We start from the raw sequence: 23,394 nt of genomic DNA, 5'->3' as shown, positions 1-23,394 counted from the left end.
GTCCCACTACCAGGTGCCGTGTACACCGCAGGCATGGCTCTGCTGCAGATGGCCTCAGAGCTGCACCTGCTCTAGGTAGCCGCTGGAGGCAGCCTGTCTCCTCCCTGGCACCCTGCCCCAGCCTCGTGATCACCCCACTTAGTCATAAGAACCTCTGTTCCTCATTCTCTCCCTTGAACCCCGACTCCATGCTTGTCCTTGCATTGCAATATATGGTGTGAATCACAGAATTACCCCCAGCCTGATTCATTCCTGCAGCTGGGTCGAGGTTCCCAAACCAGGCAGAGCTTTTTCCTGCTTTCCTTCTGAGCTGTGTCCACCTGCACAGATCTCAACCCTTTGGTGCTCACACATCCCCACAGAGTCGTCTCGAGCACTTCCAAAGACAGCAGGTAATGGTTTCGAGAACAAGACGCAGACCCATGAAGAGAAGCCAGCACAACTTGTTCACTTCCAACACACTTCACCTTGCTCTGGCAAATCTTTGGGAGAACATTTCATGCCCATGCCCTGGATAAACATCCACAGCACAAGCAACATTGTATAACGTGCCAGGAGTGATGAAAATGCACTGCACTCCGTTCTGGCACTTCTTGCTGACCTGCCACCGCTTTGCTCTCATGAGGATCTCCCTTCTCCCGGAGCACAAGGGGGTGAGGAACTTCCACCAGCGCTACTCAAGAGGGCACAGAAAACAGCAATGGTGCCTCACAAGGTACCACGAAGTCGAGGACAGAAGGAGAGGTCTCTCGTATCTGCGCGCAGCACGGCAAACTAGCAATAGGACGAGAGGACCTTCAGTGGAGGGGTTAGGTTGGACATCATGAAAAATTTCTTCACAGAACAGGTGATTAGACATTGGAATGGACTGCCCTGGGAGGTGGTGGAAGTCACTGTCCCTGAAGGTGTTTAAGGAAAAACTGGACCTGGTCCTTGGCACCGTGGTCTAGTTGACATGGTGGTTCGGTCACAGGTTGGATTCGACGATCTTAGAGGTCTTTTCCAACCTAGATGATTCTGTTAATAGGATTCTGAACCACGGCGGACAGAGAAACCCCAGATGGAATCCAGCTCTGTCCCCTTTAGTCGCACTGCCACAAAGCGGGCCCCCTTTCCCCTGCCCTTTATCCCACTCCCGGGCACGGGATCGCCCCGCACCCCTCGGGACGGAGGTCTAAGCGCCGCACCCGAGCCTTGGCCCACCAGGGCTCTGGCACGGCGCGGCCGGCCGGGAGAACAGCGCGCAGCCGGCTCCGCCCGCGGCCGGGCGGGCTGGGCCCGGCTCCGCCCCGCGGCTGCGCACACGCCCGATCCGGGGCTCAGCGCCGGCTGCTGCGTCGCTCCAGGAGGCTCCGGTTCTGCCCCTGTGCCGTGCCCGGCCCGGCCCGGCCGCGGAGCCCGCGCCGCAGGTGGGGACGGAGGGGCGCTCCCGCGGCGGGCGGGGGCTGCGGGGCTCTGGCCGAACTGCGGCCGGGCGGGGGTCGCCGCGCCGCCCCCGGGCCTCGGCGGGGCCTGGGCAGGCCCGTGGAGAGGGGGCTGACCGTGCCTGGCCCTGCCCTACCTTCCCCTGCCTTGCCCTGTCCCGGGACGGCTCCCGTGCCGAGACCACCCCGGGCCGAGCGGGGACCGGGGGCCGGCCGGGCAGACCGGCAGCAGCCGAGCACGCTGGGCCTTGGTCCAAGCCTGCCGCCTGTAAACTTCGCCATGTTTGTGAGAGCAGCCGGCGCTGATGGACGAGAAAATCCCTAAAGCCCGGGATTTTTGACTCCTTTATTTTGGCAGCGCCCGCCTTACCGCTCGGGCAGTGTCCGAGACGTGGGTCGGCAAAGGGCTCGCGAAAGGCAGCGCTGGTCGTGCCCACCTGAGCTGGACGAGGCTGTGGCTGCCAAGTCACTGCCTTACCCTGCCGCGTCCTCTGCTTTGGAGGAGCGTGAGATGGTCGCGGTTAAGGCTCAGCTGATGGGGTAGTTGCGATTCGAAATCTTTTGCTGTACTGAAAAAGAAGTAGGTTTGTAATCTCAAGTTTGCATATAAAGGGTAAAAACACCAGCCTAACTTGCTGGAGAATTATAAAAATTCAGTTTGACTCTATGAAGTTTCAATGAGTTTAAAAACAAAGTTTTTTTTTTTCCCCTAGTCTTGCATGTAGGTCAGGATGTGGTGGTTCGGTCTGTCTCGTGTCACTGTTTGGGTTTGTCCATGTGCTGCATTGCACAGCATATTGAAGGGTGTGGTAATAAACAAAAGCCACTTGTCGCAACATTTTTAATTTACCAAACTCATTTTAACAAACTGTGAATTCACAGAAACCCCAGATAAGTCCGAGGGGAACGGAGCGTTACATCAATTGCAAGGGAGACTGGACTAAAGCAGAGCTGTTCATGAAGTAGGATTTCTGACTTTGGTGACAGTAGAGAAGCTGTGACATACAGCAGTGTTATATTGTCAGAGTTATTACTGTTTAGCCTAAAAGTGCTGGATAAAAGATTAACATGTTCTTGATTTGTGGTCAGCTGTAATGAGGTTCAGGCTTAGCTAGGGGAAAAAGCATGTTGGTGAATCCAATTTTGCTTGAGAGTGGTTCTGTATTTTCCTGTTTGTGAACTGAGACATTTCTCCCTGGTCTCTGGCACCATTGAATTCAATAATTGAAGCTCAGGTACAGCTGCCATTGAAGGATGCACCTGCATTTGTACTTTAATTTAAATAAAGGATGTATTCTTGAAAGAGTTCCCAGTCATCCTTGCCTGCTGCACTTTGGTTCATGTCACAGTGTGATCAGAGAGTGTGTGAACTTTTCCTTCTGGAAAAAGCTAAAACTAGAAGGTGCACTTCAGTTGTCCGTGGGTGTTGGATGTAGTTGAGTGAAGTGGTGGCAGAACAGCATGATCCCTGAGTTTTCAGATCTATAATTGTGACAGCTATTGCCTAAGCTGCAAAACTCAAGTTCCATAGCTTGAAGGCTGTAGGTCAGCTGCAGGGAGAAAAGTAAACAAAAACCCCATGTGAAATAATTGTCAACAGTGTCAGCAGCTTTTTCAGGATTTTTTTTTTTTTCAGTAGGTCAGTAGTTTTAATTTTCAGTTCAACAATTTCCATTATTGAATGACTCCCAAACTTAGAATGTTTAAAAAGTGCTGTTGCAGCAGAAGGGTAAATAGCTTTCCTGCTTGTAAGGGTTTAATGACATAAATGAAAAAAATAATCCTGCATATTTGCTGGGGCAGTAACTGGGACTAGCTGGCATTGGTTCTTACTTTCCTTCTCCCACATTCATCCAGCCTCTGTAGCAATGTAATGAAATAATGTTGTGATTAATTTTGAGTAGTTGGTTTAAAATATTCTACCTTATTTTCCCTCTTTTAATCTTCCTCGTAGGGCTTCCTTTTAGTGAACCAGCATGATAATTCTTAGCTGCCACTCTAAAATAGCTCTTAATGAAGAAAAAAAAAAAAGTGGAGTTTTGCATATTCTTTTTAAATCATGCAGCTCCTTAAAACACTAATGAATTGAGTGACTGCTGTCTCTGTGTGTTAAGTAACTAAAATGGGTTATGTGGATAAGCTGGACAACTAACTGCCATTGCTGTAGAGGTTTATTTTTTTTATCTTTGAGGTTTTTTCCCCCCACATGTTGGAAATTGGGGAGGTTTCTGCTTACTGTACTTTTTTACAGACTTTTGTTTCAAATGTTCCATGTTTCAAGGTATTTTCAGTGTCATGGCTGAAAAGCTACAGTAGTGAGAAAAAATGAAAATACACATAGCTAACAAAAATGCTTTTGTGAGTAATACTCCTTTTTAAACTCGTCTTTATAAATGCTATATATTGGCAGCTGCTATGTTTAAGTAACTCCCATTTTTTACTTGACTTCCATGTGAATTAGTCCTCTTTTGAATTAAAGGAAATCATCAGTTTAAATACCAAGCGATTTATCTTTCTAGCTTGAAAACTAATAGCCAATCCTGTGTTCTTAAAACACGTCCAGACAAAAATATTTACTGAAATTGGGTCTGTCGTGTGTAGAATTTACTCAAAATTGCAAAATCGCTTTCTATGGCCCAGTCTTGGTTTGGGTTTTTTGATACAAAGATTCGTGTGTTGTGTTACAGCCTGTACAGTAACAATCCTTTGAAAAGCTGTTGCAACTTTAGCCAGCAGTTGTACTGTTCTAACTTTAAAGCCTCTCATCGATCCCCTTTCAACCTGTGCATATTGGAGAATCTGAACAAAACTCCCAGTTAATTCAGGTTCCTTACAGCTTGGGATTGACTCCAGCTTGACGGGGCCTTAGTGCTTTGCAGGTCTTAAGGGATCTGAACAAAGGAGAACTGAGTCTTGTCACACTGTGGCCACAGACTAATAGTTACCTGGTGCAGAGGGATAAATGCAAGCCATGTTTGAATCATTCTCCCTGAAAACTTCCTTCTGACCTTTTTTTAGACATGGGAAAATCACTTTCTCACCTGCCTATGCATACATGCAAGGAAGATGGCTATGATGGGAGCTCAGTGTCTGATAACGTGAGGAATGGTTTGGTTCACTCGGAAGTGCACAATGAGGACAGCAGATGTGGAGATGTGTCGCAGTTTCCCTATGTGGAATTTACCGGAAGAGACAGTGTCACCTGCCCAACCTGCCAGGGAACAGGAAGAATTCCACGAGGTAAGTTTCCTTGTTTATTATTTTTATTTCTTTTTTTAACCTATAAGTTTACATCGTAACCAAATGTAGTTGTAATAATTAATGACAAATAGCTTTTTTTCAAGTCAAGATGAAGTTTTCTCATCTTTTTGACCTTTTTTTTTTAACACTAGGCATTTTGTTACACTAGATGAGTGTAACAAATGGGGTCAGCTGTTACACCTTGGCTGTTACAACTTGGGTCTCCTCTTGTCTGTACAGTGCAACTGTTTCTTTCTCCTCAGCCTTGAATCCACGCCTAACCTTAGTACTTGCAATTTAAATTAGCAACCCTTTAGGTTCATGACATTTTATTGCATCTCTTTTAACTACCTATTTTAAACTATTTGAATCAATACATAACTACAAAAATGGCTGCAAATACAGAGAGGGAAAAGTAGACCTGGGCTGCAACTCCTCTTCCCTGATGTATAGTGAATTTTTTTGCCCTCACTGCTGCCAATGTGCCTTTTTTTCCTTTATCCTCCTTTTGTCCCACTCTTGCTTGCTAGGTGGATAACTCCAGCTTGGAGTTGAAAATATATAGGTTCTTTGGCTGCCTCGGGAAGGAATAGGCTATACAGCATTAGTCTCCTTACCTAAATGTTTGGTTTGCTTTGCCCTCATCCTTTGCTTTTGCTCTTGGTAAAACATGCTGCTTTGTTACGCTTCTGTTCTAAATGATAAGCTACCTAAATATTTATGAAGAGATCTGTGAAAGGAGAATGTGGGATATCTGAAACCAGGCAGGAGGAGACAAATGCAGTGGGCCAAGGCACAGCCTTTTGCTTCAGCTGTGAGATTTTCCCTTTGACTGGGGAAGAACTGATGAGATGATTTCATGTTTGACTTTGCTTTTACCAGACCTCTTATCCAAAATAGATTATTTGGTGTAAAAGTTTTTGGAACTGATTTTCATCAGCAGCTCAGGAAACTTGAGTGATGTCTGTGCTATGTTGTCCTTCTTCATGTGCTTCAGTGAGATTAGGTTATGATACAGTTCACAAACACTTGCATCTCATATTTCAGTGGTTACAAGTGCCAAAGGAGATTTGTGTTTTAGCTGTTAAACTTTCTACTGTAATGTATTCTTGGAGTACCTCTGAATTCAGCAAATTTGACACCTGGAAAAGCTATGAAAGTAAAAATTACCTTAGCCAGAAAGGGTAAAGAAGCTTGTTCTGTTAACCTGAAATACTTGTTAATATCAATAGCATGTTTTACTTAAAATGCAGAAACAGCTTATCTCAAAATGCAGAAATAGCTTTTTCCATGTTTGGAGGTCATTTGAGGGAGAGGGGAAAAATTAAGAATGACAGCATGACTAGTATGACTATAATTAATACATGATATGATGGCTAAACTATAATAAATCCATGAAATTATGTTTTGTTACTTGGGCAGCTTTAGTTTTTTAGTATGATGTATGAAAGCAGGACTGTGCTATTTTCTTCAAAGGTTGAAGATGCTTCATTGAAGTAGAGATGAAAATGTGTTTTAAAATGGTACAGGCTTTTTAGAAGGTTGATGTTTTGCATGCTACTATATGCTTGGTTAGCATGTTTTGCTTAGCTTAGTGATTCAGTGTGGAATCATTGCCAAGTGCTTGATTAACTAAGTGATGATTTGATCAAATTCTGCATTTGACTTAAAAATTGCATGTATGACTTGGCCTTGAGGCCTCTGTTCTCATACAGTTCCACAACTAATAGGAAAAACTCTACTGGCAGATGTAGTAGATGTGTTTTCAACTACTCATCTGTGCATGTGCTCTATCTGTCAAGATCCCCCGTTTAAAAGTGCTGTCTAGTGACATAACTTTCATGGAGAAATTCCAGTAGATACTTATTTTGACTTCCAGGGTGCTGCAGCTCAGCAGCACCATGATAAATATGGTTTTATATACTCCTGATTTCCAGAATGTAGTGTATCCATAGCTTGTGTTGCCCAGATCATATATATTGGTGGCTTTGGTTGTTTCAGTTTGGGCTTGTTGTTCGTTGGAGTTTTTTAACCAAACCTGACCTCTGCTTTTCAGAAGAGTACATGCAGAATGCCTTCTGGGTGAGCTCTTACTGCCCAAGCTTGTGAGTTTTTAGGGTCTGGCATAGAGAGCTCAGAGCTGTTCTACATCTCTTTTTCTCCAGGAAGTGGTGCCAGAGGCAATACTGCCTCTGGTCATGTGTGCAGCACAGAGGCAGAATTTATTGCTGTTTTGGTCCTTGTGGCCTTGGTGTTTTTTCATCTTGATGTTGCATAAGCCATGCTCTATTTCAGAAAGTGACATCAGCTACAGCAGCATTGGACCTGGGTCCTTATCTGGAATTTAAATGTTTATCTTTAGTGTTTATTCTTTGATGCCACTAAGTTGTGACGGGTACTGTTTGTTTAAAAGAGGCTTACTCTTTGTTTAAATTCTGAAAGGGTGTTTTTGTTTCCAGGGCAGGAAAATCAGCTGGTAGCCTTAATTCCATACAGTGATCAGAGACTGAGGCCAAGAAGAACGTAAGTCAACAGCTGTTTGTGATACCTGAATCTACAGTTAATTATTCTCTTCTAGTTAAAATGCAACAATTCAAAGGAGATAGCAATAAGACGAATCAAACAAAAATCACTGGAATGCTTTCTTGCATTCATTATTGGAAGAACAGGGCTTGTGAATATTATCAGCCTTAACCTCTAACTCTTGGACAGTTATTTATTAACAGGTGTGCATACTTCCATCACAGTACATCTTAGCTAAATACAAAGCTAAGGAATACTGTATGACCTATTCATGTACATGTGTACAGTAATGATGTATGTCTCAATCTCTGTAGCATCCTAATTGATCTAAGCAGACACATCTTCACTGTTGGAGTTTGAGTTAATTGGTAATGTCTTTGAGCCACTACTACAAAATAAGTCACCTAAAATTAATTTGTAACGTTCTGATTTTGCAGCTAGAAAACTCAACGATTTATGATACAGCATATTTAATTTTTTTTTCTAGGATCTACTTAGGGGGTTCGCTGCAACACTCAGGGCTTCTTGTTCTGACATGTTTTGGTTTTTACTTCTTTTTTTTTTTTTTAATGTTTTGATATTTTTGTAGTAAAAGAAATGAGTTCCAGGAAAAAGAAATATATTAGCTTCACATAATACTGTTCTGGATAATATATCTGATGTAATGGTGATACAAATATGAAACATATTACTCTAGTGTTCAGAATTGGAGCTGAAGAAGATCTTTTTATTTGTGGAGGGGTTTTTTTTATTATCTCTCACACCACTACTACCACCCCACCCTCCTATGCACACACACACAGACAGCCCCACCCACACAAATACACCCTTTTGTATTGTCTGTGAATTTCCTGCTCCTTAGCTGAAGTCCTAACACTTTCCCTGGAAGTCAGGATTCTCTGTCATAAGAGCTTTATTTTGTGTTCTGTGTGGTTTTTGTGAGACTTCCACAAAATGACAGAAGTTGTGCTATAAATAAATATTAAGAGGAAGTGGATTTGTTTCAAAGCACATAAATATTTGTCTCTTCCATTTTCCTTTGAAAGTTACAATTGTTGGGACAACCACATGATTTGAAATGTGATTTCTGATGTATATACTAGAGTAACAGCTGTTTAAGACTTAGCTGTGAAGTGCAGCACAGGTTTTTTTCCCTTTTTAGAAGCTAATGGAAGCTAGAAATAGACTGAATTAATTGTGTTGACTAGTCCTGCTCCTTATCACTTAAAAGAAAATAGCATGTCACTGTTTAATGTGCTTTTGACTCTGATACGTGCTTTTTTTTTTTGCTTTTTTTTTTTTTCCTTTTTTTTTTTTTTTTTTTCTCCAGAAAACTCTACGTGACTGCTTCTGTAACTGTGTGTTTACTACTTTCTGGGCTGGCTGTATTTTTCTTGTTCCCCCGCTCGATTGACGTTCAGTACATTGGTGTGAAGTCAGTATACGTCACTTACGAACAGGAGAGGCGGATAATCTATCTAAATATTACCGTAAGTCTGACTCTTTGGGTGTTAGTAATGCATAAATTCAACAGGAATTCTGCTTGGAGAGTTTAGTGTACGTAGAAACTGTGGTCTGGCTGAAAAGCTCAGCTGGTGCCTTAAGAACAAGAACAGGTGACCAGTTTGAACAATGTAACTGAGCCTGCTGTGGCTGGTTCCTGTAGCTATAGCTGATAGAGGTGTAGTTGCAAGCTGGCACTGGGTCTTCTGTTTTCAAGGGAACAGTAACTTTGAAGTTCTCAGTGTTACTTTTGGAATATGTCTGAAATGTAGTGTGTGTATGTAGGAATGCTATTTCCTACTGCCCTGGTATTATGCCTCTGTCAAAATTGGTGTTGAAGAAAAATACTTTCTTTATCCAGCTTAAAAACTTAAAGGAGCTTTTCCCACATAGTTCTTGATTTCTTTGTAATGTCCTTGATACAGGATTGCCTAAAGACTTTTGGTAGAGTTCTTCATTTTAAATAAAGCAAAGCTGCTGTAGGAGAAAGAGGTCATTTGTTAGCTAAATTTCCTGGAAGGAATAATTGAGGATAGGAGGAAATGCAGTATTTAAAGTGGAGGATTGTTACCAGGAAAGTTGTGCAGAAGCTGGTGTAACTCAATCTGTTCACTAAACAAACTCAGAAAGGAGTTAAGTGATGGTCCCTTGTGAGGATCACATCACTTAACCCCACTCCTTTCTGCAGTCCTTGCAGGCAAGAAAATTTACATGCAGAATTTCTGATATTACTGTCTCATGCACAAGATTCAAAATGCTTGCTCATCAAGATACACAGAATGGATAGCTGTTATTGTTTTGTGTTTGTTTTTTTCAGAACACACTCAATATCACGAATAACAACTATTACTCTGTGGAAGTAGCAAATATCACAGCCCAAGTTCAGTTTTCTAAAACAGTTATTGGTAAAGCACGGTTAAACAACATCACCAACATTGGTCCTCTGGATATGAAACAGGTAAGTAGCTTAGGCTTTCAAAGTTAAACATGTGTTAATCTTCATATATAAATCTACTTATTTGTGTTTTCATTTCTTTTTAATTGTGTTTTTTTTTTAGATTGATTACATGGTGCCCACAGTCATACAAGATGAAATGAGCTACATGTAGTAAGTGTCCTCACCTATAAATATTACATGGATCTTCCTGAAAGTTGCAGTGGTGTTAAAAACAACTTTTTCCAAAGTTAGCAGAAATCTGTTGGAAAAGATGCTGGGGTATTTTCTTTAAGTTTAATAGTACTGCAAGATAGGTAAACCACAATTCCTTGATTAGTTTCATATAGTGACTTGCTGTACCTGGCTATAAACCCTTTAAATGGTATCACTGTTACAGTATTTTAGGCCTCAGCACTAGTTAGGACTGCAGCTTTAGGGGGTGAAAATGCAGGTGTGTTCCCCTAACAAGTTCTCTAGTAACTTTCCCACAACTTCCTCTGCAGTTGCAGGAAATTTGTATTTAGTGGTATGCAAATTAGACTTTTCTTCACACATTGTGTATACAATGGAAAGCAGTGTTTACAGCCTGCCCTTTGAGTGCTTTTATTCATAGCTTCTGAAAGTTCATTTGTCCAGCAGACTCTTACCTCATTATATCTTGGTCACAGACTCCAATTTTAGTTCCCTTACACTGAAATCCAGACTGAACAGAAAGAGTTCAGGTCTGTGTGCAGTTCTAGTGGATGGCAGCCCCTTTGGCATGGGAGAAAACCTTATGGCTTTGAAATGTTGAAATAAAATGAAATAGGTGTGAAATGCCAAGAGAGGCACAAACTTCAAATCAACAGAAAATGTTGAACCTCTCTCACCTTTTTAAAAGTATGTAAGTTAGCTTTATGTAAACACTGAATGTTGTGAATCTACTCACTCTTTGGATGCATGAGGAATAAATAAACTTCATAAATAGCCTCCCTAGAACTCATGAGAATGCTGTATTTTCTTACAATTTGGATGAGCTGTGTTTACTGACTGTTTATATCTTATTTTTGTGGTGCAGGGGGTAAGAATGACAAAGGCATGCAAATATTGTAGGTGGCTGCCAAGTAATCTTACTGCACTGATCACATGCTTTTCATTTTAGAGCTAATAAATTTGTGACCAAGAGCAAAGATTTAAGAAGCAGGGGTTAAAAGTATGCACTTACATGGTGCTCTTTATGACTGGTATGTAGGCCTGTGTCAGAAAATGTGAGTCTGAAAAGGTTATCTTGCAAGAGAGCAATAACCTTGACTTTGGAATCTGTGTATGTTGGTTAAAGGTTACTTTGCATAATGCAGAAGTGGATGAGTGCAAAAAAAGGTGACAAAGTGATACTTGCAGGCTTTAACTGTAGTGTCTCAGGTTAACCTTGGTGAGATTCTGGAATGAACACTTTCTAAGGACACTTCTGTTGGCAAATATTGCGTGAAAGCAAACACATGTGAGTACACTACCTGTGAAAGTAAGACTGTGTAAGAGTGGGTCCAGGTGAGCATACAGTCACTGCCAAATGATTCTGTTGCCATTGCCAGCAACCCTGTAGTTTCTGTATATACAGACAGCAGAACTTGCAGTTGAAGCCAGAAGTCTTGTTTTGTAGATAATTACCCTGGCAAAGTTTGATGTAAATCTAACAATTGTTCTTCTTTTTTGCAGTGACTTCTGTACTTTACCATCTATCAAAGTACATAACATAGTAGTGATGATGCAGTAAGTATGATAGTCTTCCTATGTGTGAGAAACAACTCCAGAAGCCATGTAATTCTCATTAAAATAATATTCAAAGACTTAATCCTGGAGTCTTTGCATCATAGATAAAATGAAGTCAACTTGCTTTCTAGTGTAGTAGCTTTTATAGTTATAGAAAGTGAACTGTGTCTTTTGACAGGTTCTGGTGGTGTAAAGACTGGATTGAGAATCATTGTTACTGTATCTGCTCTGCAGCTGGGCTGTAGCCATGGAGCTACTGATGTCTCAAAAACTTTAAAATTACTTTGTGTATCAACCACTGTTCAAAACTTGCTGAGATCTTTGATCTTGAAGGAGTTCCTGGCTTTACTACTCTGTCAGAGACTGCTTTTTGTGACATTGCATAAATTTCAGCATGGTGGGGTCCTTCATTGGTGAAGGACAGGGGCATGTTTTTAGACTAGGTATAGCATGGCTTGTAGCTTGTTTAATCATTTGCTTTCCTGTCACAAACAAGAAATATTATTTGTAGTGGTAGATGCTGCAAGTAAACTTCAGCTTTAGCATCTTTGGGAAAAGGAACTAGATGTCTCTAATGGAGAAAATCTGTAGTGGTGAATCAGTAATGTTCTTAAATTTATTTAAAACATATTTTGTTCGAAAACTTTTTCCTAAATAACCCTAGTAATATAAACACAGTGATTGCTAGAATAGGAAACTCAAAATCTCTTCTCTTCTGTCTTTTTAAGGGTGACAGTGACAACCTCGTACTTAGGCCACCCTGAGCAAATATCCCAGGAGAGATACCAGTATGTGGACTGTGGAGGAAACACGACCTACCAGCTGGGCCAGTCAGAGTATTTAAATGTCCTTCAGCCTCCACAGTAAAAGCACCTGTTGGTTGGTGTGGAATGACTGCTGTTGGTGCTTGCAGAGATCCTTTGGATAGAGATGGTGTTACATGGAGTGGAGAGTACATGTGATGTACAGCATAGCAAACGTGGAGATCTGTACACTTTAGATGAAAGGAGGGAAAGGTGCAAATTGTAAATACGTGCACTTGTTAAATGTTGTGTTTTCCCCTTCTGTTTGCTTTCTGTTACTGTAAGCACTTCTGTCAAATTGTGTGGTGGGGGGAAGAGGGTGAATATCAGATTCTTGAACAGAACTGGGACTTTTCCTTACAGTGTGGTACATCAACTTAGAGTAACTGTGTGTATGTCTGTGTTAAGGTGAAATGTGTCACTAATGAGCATTTTTAAAAAATACTACTCATAAATTTTAAGTTTATATTTCAGTTCTTGATATTTGACAGTTGAAAATGCAGTATTACTACTTAAATAACAAGATTACTTTGAGGTGTCTGGGTATGAAATTCCTATTAGTAACCCAGTGGCAATAGTTCTTTATTTTGGGATTCTACACTTTATTTGCTATCCATGATTAGAGGTGACATGCAGTCTATGAAAGCCAGGAAAGCTCTCTTGGATGACACTATAGTTGAATGTGCAGTTTCTAGAATCTGGCATAGTTTCATTCATACTCCCTCTTGCTACCTCTGGGTTGTTATAAGGAAAATATATATTATTAGATTTAAAGCTGAGTTTAAAACTAAACAAGAAACAACCCCCACAACAATTACTGACAAAATACAAGACTCTAGAAAATGAACAAGACTTTTCCAGGCTGTTTTTTAGTAAGCTTTTTAGCACAGGTATTAAAATCAAGATTGTGCAGTTGGAACTAGGTGGGAAACTGAGCATGAGTTTGGAGAGCTTGGTGTAAATTTTTGTGATTTTTACTGTTTTAATATGTTACGTACCTAAGCAACATTTAAGTGTTAATATGCTGGGTTGTCTTCATTTCTTGCACAGGCTCAGTAAGCAAATGTAGTAGTTATCTGTACCTCCAGAGCACTCAACAGTCACATCAAAGTTATGTAAGGGAAGATGAAGCAATTCTTTCTGTAGGAGTAAATGCTTATGTAATTGTGAGATTACTGACTGACAGCATTAAATAGTTTCTGTAGCACAGTTTGCACATGCGAATTTCTGGGGTAATTGTCAATCATGATGATGATAAACTTTGGGTCCAAAGTTGTTTGACTCCTGAAGGCTGACTGTTTGGAGGGTTAAGTTTTTAATTAGCTAGATCAGGTTTGTTTTATTTCTGAATTAGGTGAGATGCAGCTGTAAGAAGGGTACTTTTGAAACTGTTGCATTGTAATGAATAACGTATTTTTTTTAACAGTTATTACTGGTTTTATGCTTCCTGTCTCCTGGAAATAAGTTACACAAAATGAAATGGCAATAAACTCAATAGAAAAAGGCTTCTGAGTAACTTGCCACTAAAAATCTCTGATGCTCCAGTACTTCAGTGAAGGTACATGTCCACATTATTCTTTCCTTTGCTGGTCTCTCTTGGATGGACCTAAGGGGGTGGATGGGGAAAAATGTGGGTGATGTAAGATTGATTTAAAAGACATTAAGTAACCATAATAACCCCCCCACCCTCTATTTGAATTGCAATGAGCACTTACTCTGAGAGTCTATGAAAACTTTTGGAACTTCAACTGTCAGTTTCATACAGTTGTTGATAAGATGAAGACTTCATCTTTTGTCTTTAGCCAGCTTCTGTAACTGGAGTCATCAATTGAGATGACTTATTGTAGTTATATTCTGAAGATTATTCTTGATTTTGGGCCCTTAAAAGTAAACATTCTTTATTACAGTTCACAGTCATGAGGGAAACTAGTTCACAACTGACTCACCTTTCTAGAGTTTAGATGAGGTTCAGTTCTGTAGCTGCTAAAATGCAATCAAAAGCTTGTCTGATAGCCTGAAAAGATACAGGTGATAACTAAAGACCAGGAGGGTGGGAAGCTGTCTAGAAGCAGAGAGGTAAACTCATGATACCCGTTGTAGAAAGTATGCTAATAATGGAGAGTAGAGAGAGAATTCTGGTTTAAATCATATCAGAGCTGAAGTCTGCCAGCCAGTGACACAGACTCTTTTCTTCTAGGCTTAAATATTTACACACTAGAATGTTGTTTTAGTTTGGGAGTTGTTGTTTGTGGTTTTTTGAAATAGCAAAAGAAGAAAACAGCTATAGGCAGATAGTTATATTGATTTAAAACAAATTTTTTCTTCCAAGGATAAAAAGTAATCTAAAATAACTGGAACGGCACAATGATCAAATTATTTGGTGACAGTAGTGAATGCTGTTTTTGAACAAGCATGGCAGGGGGGAAGTTACACTTTATGCAATGGTGAGACTCAAACTGGCTTTTGAAATTTTGGTGGACATGCTGAGCAATATCAGTACTTAAATCCGTTGTTCTTAACTTTGTATGAAGTGCTTGGAATTTGCTGATTTAAATTAAAGAATTGAGTGGAGTTATTCTTATCATGTATGCGTCAGAAGGGAGAAGAGAAAAACTCCATTTTTTTTCATCTAGGATATCTAAACATTAATTTGTGATAGATTTACTGAATAATGATGAGTTCTCATCTTAAGAAACAAACTGTGGGTTAAAGATCCTACTGAATTCTCAAATTAAGCCTGTAACAGAAGAATAAAAGGTTTAAGGTTCCAAGTGCTAATATTCCCTTGCACAACTGTCAGCATATTACTAACCAAATAAGGCAAGCATTTCTATATATATATATATACTGATTTTAATATAACATCTCATCAGATAAGCAGGTAAACATCTGTGTGAATATTTAACTCGTACTTGCTTTATGTGACCGAGCTTGGAAACATGCTAAGAGAGCAAGGGAACTCAAGATTAACTTGTACAACTTTGTGAAAAGGTATCAGTGTAGATCCAAATACCAGACCTTTCATTTTTCACATTTGTTTTATCTTGATCTTAAAATAAAAAAGGCAAGCTTTTCAATTCAGTTGTAAATCAATAAATACAGTTCTGTCCAGAAAATTGGCTTGAAAAAGTACAAACTTTTTCCTGATTTATCTTATGTGTGTCTTCTGAAGTGATTCATATTTCACTTTTTAACTTCCTCTAGTCCTCAAACACTATCAAATACCTTTTTACTGGTATTGCAGTGTGTTTCTTTCTAGTAGAATTCTTGTCACTTGAAAACCTTATAGCCATTCCTTTACCAAAACCTGTTGCACTTTAAAATGGAAGCTCTGTTATTTCTTAAAACATTAAGAAATATAGCCCAGATGTTGCACTGTAATGGCACTATTGAAAATCAGCTTAATGTATTCTGTTTAAAATAACTGTAAAATTTCAAAATTTTAACTTAAGTAAGTATGGAACTCTTAAATGCATAAGAATGTGGACTATATGGCCGTTGGAGAACATTTCAAATACACTGCTTTAAAAATAAAAGAATGAATAAATAACCATCGAAGATTGAAATCATCAAATATCTAACCATCAAATATCTATTTGGAGAGATTTTAAAGGGAAGCAGTCTTACTAAAAGATGAAATACCTGAACTTCTTGAATTCCTGGTGTGGGAAAAAGCCTGTAGAAGTTCATTCATAATTTATTTACTCATCTCAATGTCATGGGGATGGTTGCTTAATTTCTAATCTTTTGTGAAGACGAACCATAAGTATCTTTTTCCTCTGTGGTATGACTTTAAAGTTCTTAATGCACTTCTGATGTGTGCATGACCTTGATACTAACGTTGTTTATATTTTGCAGCCAAATGTTGGCAGATTTGAGTACATTTTAGTTGACTTTGCTTCAAATTGTCCTTGAAGTTCTGCAAGTGAATATATTTTTTCATAGTAGTGCATTGCAAACTTGCCTGGGCATTTTAGCATGTGGTATATAAAGGGAGCCATTTAAACACTAAATGTCTAAGTGCTTGGATTGAACTGTGGGGGTCTTTAACCTGACTGAAGTGTTGTTGCCCTCATGATGGAAAGGATGGTGCTTGGAGTGGTATGAGAGAAATTTCTATATTCAGAAAATGTTAAAAGAGAAATAGTGTTATTCAGCATTTAAGGCTTCCTTTTTTTTTTTTTTCCTCCTTTTATCAAGGAGTGGTAGTTGTGGTTTTGTTTTTCTTCCCACCCCCCTAATCTGTAGCAAGACATCTGTCTCCAGACAGCACTTCTGAAATGGGTGACTTGTTGCAGAATTGGGCAGCTGCAGGAAGCTTCGCATCAGCTGAACTGCACTTGCAAAGTTGAGAGATGAGAAAGACTAGCGATGGTACCTCTAAGAACTAATTTCTTACTTGCCCAACAAAATGCCACAACCCTAGTAATGCTTCCAGGCCTTCCACTACTGAAAGGGAAGGATAATAATGCAAGTGCAACCAATATACTTCAGCAATGGACTACTTGAAACCAGCAAAATACTTGTTCGTGATGGCCCTGGTCATGCCAAAGAGTCTCATTTTTTTTCTTTTGGCCCAGGGAAGGAGGAATAGATCCCAGCCAAAAGATGGTGAGAACAATTATTTGGCTGTGGCAAACACCCAGTGTTTGTTCCACTTCAAAAGTCACCTTCCTGTTTTATGTTTAGCTTGGGAATTCTGATCATCACCAGAGGGATATTTTGGCGTAGTTCTGCTACCTAGAGCTTTTGCCATGTAAATCTGCTTTTCTATGGGTAGGCAGGCCTGTTGGCCAGGAAAAGACAGTCAGCATGGGATCTGCATACTTTGTGTGGAATGCCCTGCAGTCTAGTGAGAGACTGCTCAGTGGGAGTAGCATCCTGATCCTCATACTCTCCTCTTCCAACCTTCACAAGGGTCCTACAACTTGGATGCTTGTGTTTCCTGGGTACTGAAACTGCTTTTGCTTTGCATGAGCAGGGATGTTTAGTACCACACATGTAAGTGTATTATGGTGCCTGAGTATTTTGGGTCTGACTGACTGTGATTTAGTTCTTTTGTTTGTTTTAAGGAAGCAAATTTAACTGTTAACTGCTGTTAACATCCACTGTACAGAGTGTGCATATAATAGCTTGAGATATGTATAGAAATACTAATGAGTGATAACTATTTTTGTAACTTAAGATGTTCTTGTAACTGTGTAGCAAACAATCTATCCAGTAAAGCATGATAAACACTCTAGAAGTTGAAGAGTATTTTGGAATGACTTGTAGGATACAGAAGCTATGTTAATGTAAGCTAACGGGCGCAAGGGATCTTGTTATTCAGAGGTTCAAAATCTGGACCTGATTTCATTCTGAATATGTTTCCAGACAGGATTGTTTGACTCAAAGAATGATATTAAATTTTCTATTTAAAAAGCTTGGATCACGTATATCTTTTTTTCTTAACTGACTTAATATTTTTCTCCCCTTCTTTCCTGTCTCTCACAAGTTTTCCCTCTATCTCACCATATTTTCCCCACTGGCTTTCATGTATTTTCAAGGATATGACTTCAATTTTTGTAACTTGGCATTCCATGATGTGAAGACTTTGCAATCTACTTTTTTTATACTATGTTTTATTGTGTTAAGTCTGTAATAAACTTGAGTATCAGAAAGCTGAACGCTGTGTATGAATGAATTAGTGTTGTCTGACTGAACTACTGGAGTAACTTGGGCTGTTCAAACTTGGGCTGTTGTGGTGGGTTGGTCCCTGCCATCAGGTGAGCCATTGCTCATACACTCTTCCATAGGATGGTGGAGAGAACTGGGACAAAAGCAAGAAAACTTGGGTCAGGTTGAGGACATTTTAATATGAGAAGCAAAGCAAAACAAAAAAAAAATTATTTCCTAGCAGCAGGCAGGTGTTTACAACAGGAAGACAAATCCCGTAACCCTGATTAGCCTTCCTTACTCTTTTCCCTGAGCTGTTATTGCTGGGCATGATTCCATATGGAATAGCCCTTTTGTCAGCTGGGAGCATCTATCCTGGCTGTGCCCCCTCCCAGCTTCTTGACCACTCACAGCCAAGGCCTCACAGGTTTGGGCAGAAACAAAGGGGGAAGAGGCAATGAAAAAGGAAGCCTCTGGTGCTGTGTGAACACTACTGAGCATTGGCCAAAACACTGGTGTGTTATCAGCACTATTTTGTCCACAAACCCAAAACACAGAGCTGTATGGCTGGGATGCTGTAAGGAAAATTAACTCCATCCTACACAGACCCAGTTACACCTGTCTGTAAAGTTACTCTAAGGAGCCATTGTTGCTGAAAAACCCGAATCTTTAAAAACTAGACAACAAAGAACATGACTTTGGAACATTGTGAACATCCATAATATTCAGATGTTACAAATAGCCATACAGAGATGTTTTGGAACAACTTAGTGGGATATTTTTAATGTTTGTCCTGGAGAAACCTATTGTATGTTCATGAGTGCTACACCAGTTTTCTGGTTTGAATAACAAAGGGGGTCTTTGTGTGTAGAGGGTTTTTGTTTCACCCTGTGAATCTCTTTAGAAAGGCTGGGTTTTTTAACTAAGTTTAGATGGGAAAATAGCTACAGTCATGTTTGCTCTTTTCTATTTTATAAGAGTCATTTTTCCATCCCAGAGTCGTCATAACCATTGTTTCAATTGTCCAAGCCCTGCATGGAGCCCTGTAAATGGGAGAACAACAACCTTTAAGCACTACTTTACTTTGTTTAGATAAGAGCTTGAAGAGATGGAAGGATCTGCGTCTCTCCTGTTCTAGTGATATGAAGTGGAGCAACAGAAATATACCTTTAATTGTGAACAGTTTTATTTGATCCAAAAACTTCAAACTACATGATTTGGATTCCTTCCCTGTGTTGTTTTTTTTTTTTTTTTTTTTTTTTTTTTTTTTTTTTTTTTTTTGTTTTCTTTTTTTCCCATTCAAAGCAGGTGAACAACAAAGGTGAAATACTGCCATGTAAATTTCAAACCACTTTGCCTGTCTGGAGAGTATAAAGAGCATTATAAGTGAATAAATGCACTGACAGATGAGAATAGAAAATCAAATATGAATTTGGACAAACTTAAAAACTGAAATTGTTATTCTGAAACACCCAAAGAAGATGATTTTGACATCTAGCTACTCAAAGGTCTGACATCTTGAAATAGACTAGTTTCAAAGACTTATTTGACAGAAATTTCTGAAAGATTTTGAAGTTTCCCTAGCTGTCTGTACATTGCTTTCCTTTTACTTCTCAAAATTTCATACAGATCTCAGAATAATTGTATAAGGGAGTACATACTTGGGATGTGGTTTTGGGATATGTTCACCTGAGAGTGCTCTGGGTACACTGGTTATGAATGACACTAATTGCCTTCCAGGGTAAAGATGATGTCTATCTGGCAACTTAAGGAATACCAAATCACACATTAAATTTTGCTAGAAATGTCTTGATGTCAGGCAAGGTAAAGATCCTGCTACATTTCTGTTGTGATTTTTTTTTCTTTTTGTTTTTCTTCAGGAATCCTTGCTTCTTAAGCCTCATAGCTGAGGTCTTTTTCCTGTGGGTGGGTAGCAGGTGCCACACAGTTTAATGAGCTGTCATGGGCACTGTGGAGCTGACCTTGCTCCATAATGGAGCTGCTTTTTCATGAACCAGTGAATCAACTAGTGCAGGAAAAGTAGAACTTGATTAAGGAGCTTTGGCATCACCATAATGTAACATTTCACTGACTGCAGTTATGAACACCTGGAAGGTAATGATGTATGTCATACTTGAGAGGTTTTTAGGAAGTAATGCTTCTAGTAGCCCTAGAGATACAGTTGAGGTTGGGAAATTAATGTGATTTGCCTCAGTCTGTCTTTTCTCATGACAACTGTACCACAAGACTCTTGTTCTAGTGCTAGTCAGAGGAGTGATATAAGTGTTACATGTATAGATGGTAATATCTAAAAATGTAGGTAAAGAACTACTATGTTTTCATGAGTTTTGGAGGCTTATATCATACTAATATATATTATTCCTTAATTATTAAGTCTATCTCAAATCATTTATGTTAGTGGCTATCTGCATTGAGATCCATACCCACAATGAACCTGTGACCAAATTTTACGTTCATTGTGTTCAAACATGTTGAGACAATCAATGCAAATATTTCACTTTTCACACTGACACTGAATTTGTGAACTTTTCATCAAATATGCAACAAAATGTTAAAATAAGACTTTAAAACCAAAAATTTTGCTGCAGAATGTAGATTCTAAAACTCATACTGTCTACAACCACTTTTGCTTGCTGCTAATCCAAAGATCGGGGAGAGTTGCTATTTCTGTGTCCCTTTTAACACACTATGTGACCTGGCGTGTCCCCTGAACAATTTATCATCAGGAGAGGATCCTGTCTTCTTTAATATTTCTAACATCCTCTGTGGCACTTCAGGACCCAACTCTTCAGTACTGGTAAATATTTTCAGAGGTCAGGGCTGAAATGTTGTTGTCTTGTAGACTTCCAGAGGGACAGCAGTGTTCATGGAGGACCTAGCAGATTAAAGCCATGCTTTGAGTCCTGAAAGCAAATTAAGCTGCTGTGTAAATATACCTGATGTCTTGCTCCTACAGATGGCTACCAAGCTTGCCTTTGGTTTGCTCTCACTAAAAATGCAAAGTAGTAGGACAAAAGGAAGCTAAGACTTAGAAAAAAAATAAAATGTGCTAATCTTATGTTGCACGCTGTCAACTATACTGTTTGATATGCTAATACTTGAAAAATCCTATTTAAACTGAAAGCTGGGCTTCTCAAACATGGGAGGGATTCAATTTCCTTCTCTAAAGAACAGTAGAAAAGCTGAATACAACTCAAGGTTACTTAGTAACCTTGATGAGATCAGCTAAACCCAGGGGAAGCTGTGTGCAGGGTCCTTGATTTCAAAAACGGGAAGAAGCCCCCTGGCATCTAAGACACCCCCTAAAGAACCCTAACAAACAAGCAACTCCCCAGCACAATTATTAACAGTTTATTTGTATATATTACTATATATATAATTTATGGTGCAGTCTGAGGCATCCTAGTTTTTATTGCAGGGATGGGGGGATGGACTGTAGGTTTTTTTTTAATATGGAGAACTAATGCGCCAAGGTGTTGGAGTGCTGCTGCCTTCCCTCCATCAGTGATACCATGAGCCTGCAGCATGTGCCAGTGGAAGCAGCCTCCTTAGTGAGATGGTAGTAGTTCAGGTGAGGGTTGAGGAGCTGAAAAGTGCTCTCTGAAGAAAAGAAGAAGGATAAAAGTGTGTTTGTGCTTCCCAGCCCTTCACTGCCGACTCCACTCCAGTATCTGAGTGCAACCAGAAGCAAAAACAACCTCCCAGAAAAGAGCAGGGGTGTCCTGGTTGAACTGTTCAGATGAAATGGACTTTCAATCTAATAACTCCAGTATATGACTTTAATTCTGAATGTGTAATTCTGAAATACTCCCACTCAGAGGTCTATTTCAGATTTTAAACTGTAAGAGGTCTGAATATGTGTTAAGTGAGTAGTGGAGAGAATCATGTTGGTGCCGAGATACTAAATTTAGTGAGAGATCTTGAGCAACCCGTTGGTTTCTGTGCAGCTGGATTTCCACAGACTCAAAAATGGCAGATGCCTGGCCTTGCAAGGGCATCAGCTGCTTCTCCCAGCACCCCTTGATGCAGAACTGCAGGGGGTGAGTCCACAGCTCTGGAATGGCAGCGAGGGATCAGCACATGAAGAATAAAGCTGTGAATTTAAGACCCCAGGCAAAAGGAAAGGTTTTGGAGAAGCTTTTCTACTACCAAGAAACAGGTTTTAGTTATACTGTTATGAATTTCAAGACTACTCTAGAAGAGAGTAATATTTTAATTCCCTGTAAATCAACATTACTTTATATCCTACTGAAACCGTGACCCTTGGCTGCCTCTGATTTCAGTCAGTTTGAATTGTTCCTAAATCTAGACCTCTGTAACGTCAGTGTAAATCTATTGGAGAGGATGGCACTGGCACAACAATTGATACCATTTTATACCGACATGAATGTAGGTAGAATTGGAGAAATGTGTGTTAGACACAGAGGTGCTCTGTGAGATACTCTGTTCATCCTCTGGACTAAGAAAACACCATTAAGAGATGATCTTGGTTAAAAACTGTAGCTGTAGACTCTTTCCCAGGGGCACATATGCTAATACTGAGACAGTTCCATGACCTTACCCCTCTGTATGTTTCCCTCAACAGTGTCACAGAGATGGCTAAAATTGTGTTGGAGTACTAATATGTAAATAATCTCCTTTTCCGTTGTGGAAATGTGCTTTCTTGGTGTAAATGTCTGATCCTGTTCTTCATGAGATGTCTTCATCTGTTATTTGAAGTACATAAAATCAATATTTAACATCAAAATGTACTTTTTGCTGCTACCTAGAGAAGGAAATACAGTTGTACCTGTTCAGACTGCTAGAGTTTTACCACATCATCATCCTTAGATAGTGAGTTGTTAACAGTACTTTGAGAAACCTATCCCAAATTCACTCTCTAGCAGATGCCTGGGAAAATCTTATTTCTCAGACATGCATCCCTGTGTCACTTTTAGCACACTTACATAGTAGACTTGAATTTTGTATGCAGTCATTTATTTAAAGTCAGTCATATCATATTGCTTAATGGCTTGGACCCAGCCCTCAAAACTAAGGAATTCCTGAATTCATTCCCAGACTCTTGAATTGTGACTTTTAAAAAGCAAACTCCCTTATTGTGAAAATGTGGATATTCTTACTCCTTCATTATAGAGAGACTGATTAGGATGCAATATTTTCAAGACCTGTAGGTTAATCATCATTATTAATGCAAATCAGAATATGAAAAGCAATTTCCCTATTGTATGAACAAAACCATATGTAAGAATTACATGTACTAGTGTATCTGGAGGGGCAACTATTTTCTGTAGACACTTAATTTTGTAAAAAATGGGTATCTGCTCCAAAAAAGTAGCCTGGGGTGAATGAGTTATCACTTCATAGTTGAGGGAGGGGAAATTCACTGTAAGGGTGTAAAAGTTTAGTCTAACAACAAATGCAGTGATCAGGATTGTAAGTGTGTCAGATGTTCCTCCATGGTTTTTACATCTTTGAGGCACTGCAGAATATCTCTGCTGCTGCAGAAAATATTTGCAGTGACCATGCAACAGACAAATTG

At 39.7% G+C, this 23,394-nt stretch overlaps 1 protein-coding gene across 1 annotated transcript; it reads left to right on the top strand.

Annotated features, from left to right (window-relative positions):
- The first annotated feature begins 1,318 nt into the window (after positions 1-1,318).
- Positions 1,319-17,845, top strand: TMEM106B (transmembrane protein 106B). Its single transcript, XM_066196724.1, has 8 exons — positions 1,319-1,409; positions 4,443-4,664; positions 7,124-7,187; positions 8,518-8,677; positions 9,508-9,648; positions 9,749-9,798; positions 11,323-11,376; positions 12,105-17,845. The coding sequence occupies exons 2-8, from the start codon at positions 4,445-4,447 to the stop codon at positions 12,241-12,243; spliced, it is 828 nt and encodes a 275-aa protein (XP_066052821.1). The 5' UTR covers positions 1,319-1,409; positions 4,443-4,444; the 3' UTR covers positions 12,244-17,845.
- Positions 17,846-23,394: the final 5,549 nt, after the last annotated feature.

This window comes from Chamaea fasciata, unplaced genomic scaffold (genome assembly GCF_029207755.1).
Source record: "Chamaea fasciata isolate MVZ Bird 193981 ecotype frontalis unplaced genomic scaffold, bChaFas1.0.hap1 SCAF_1, whole genome shotgun sequence".
NCBI lineage: Eukaryota > Metazoa > Chordata > Aves > Passeriformes > Sylviidae > Chamaea > Chamaea fasciata.
Note: the sequence above shows the minus strand (reverse complement) of the source record. Positions and strands in the feature narration are given on the sequence as shown.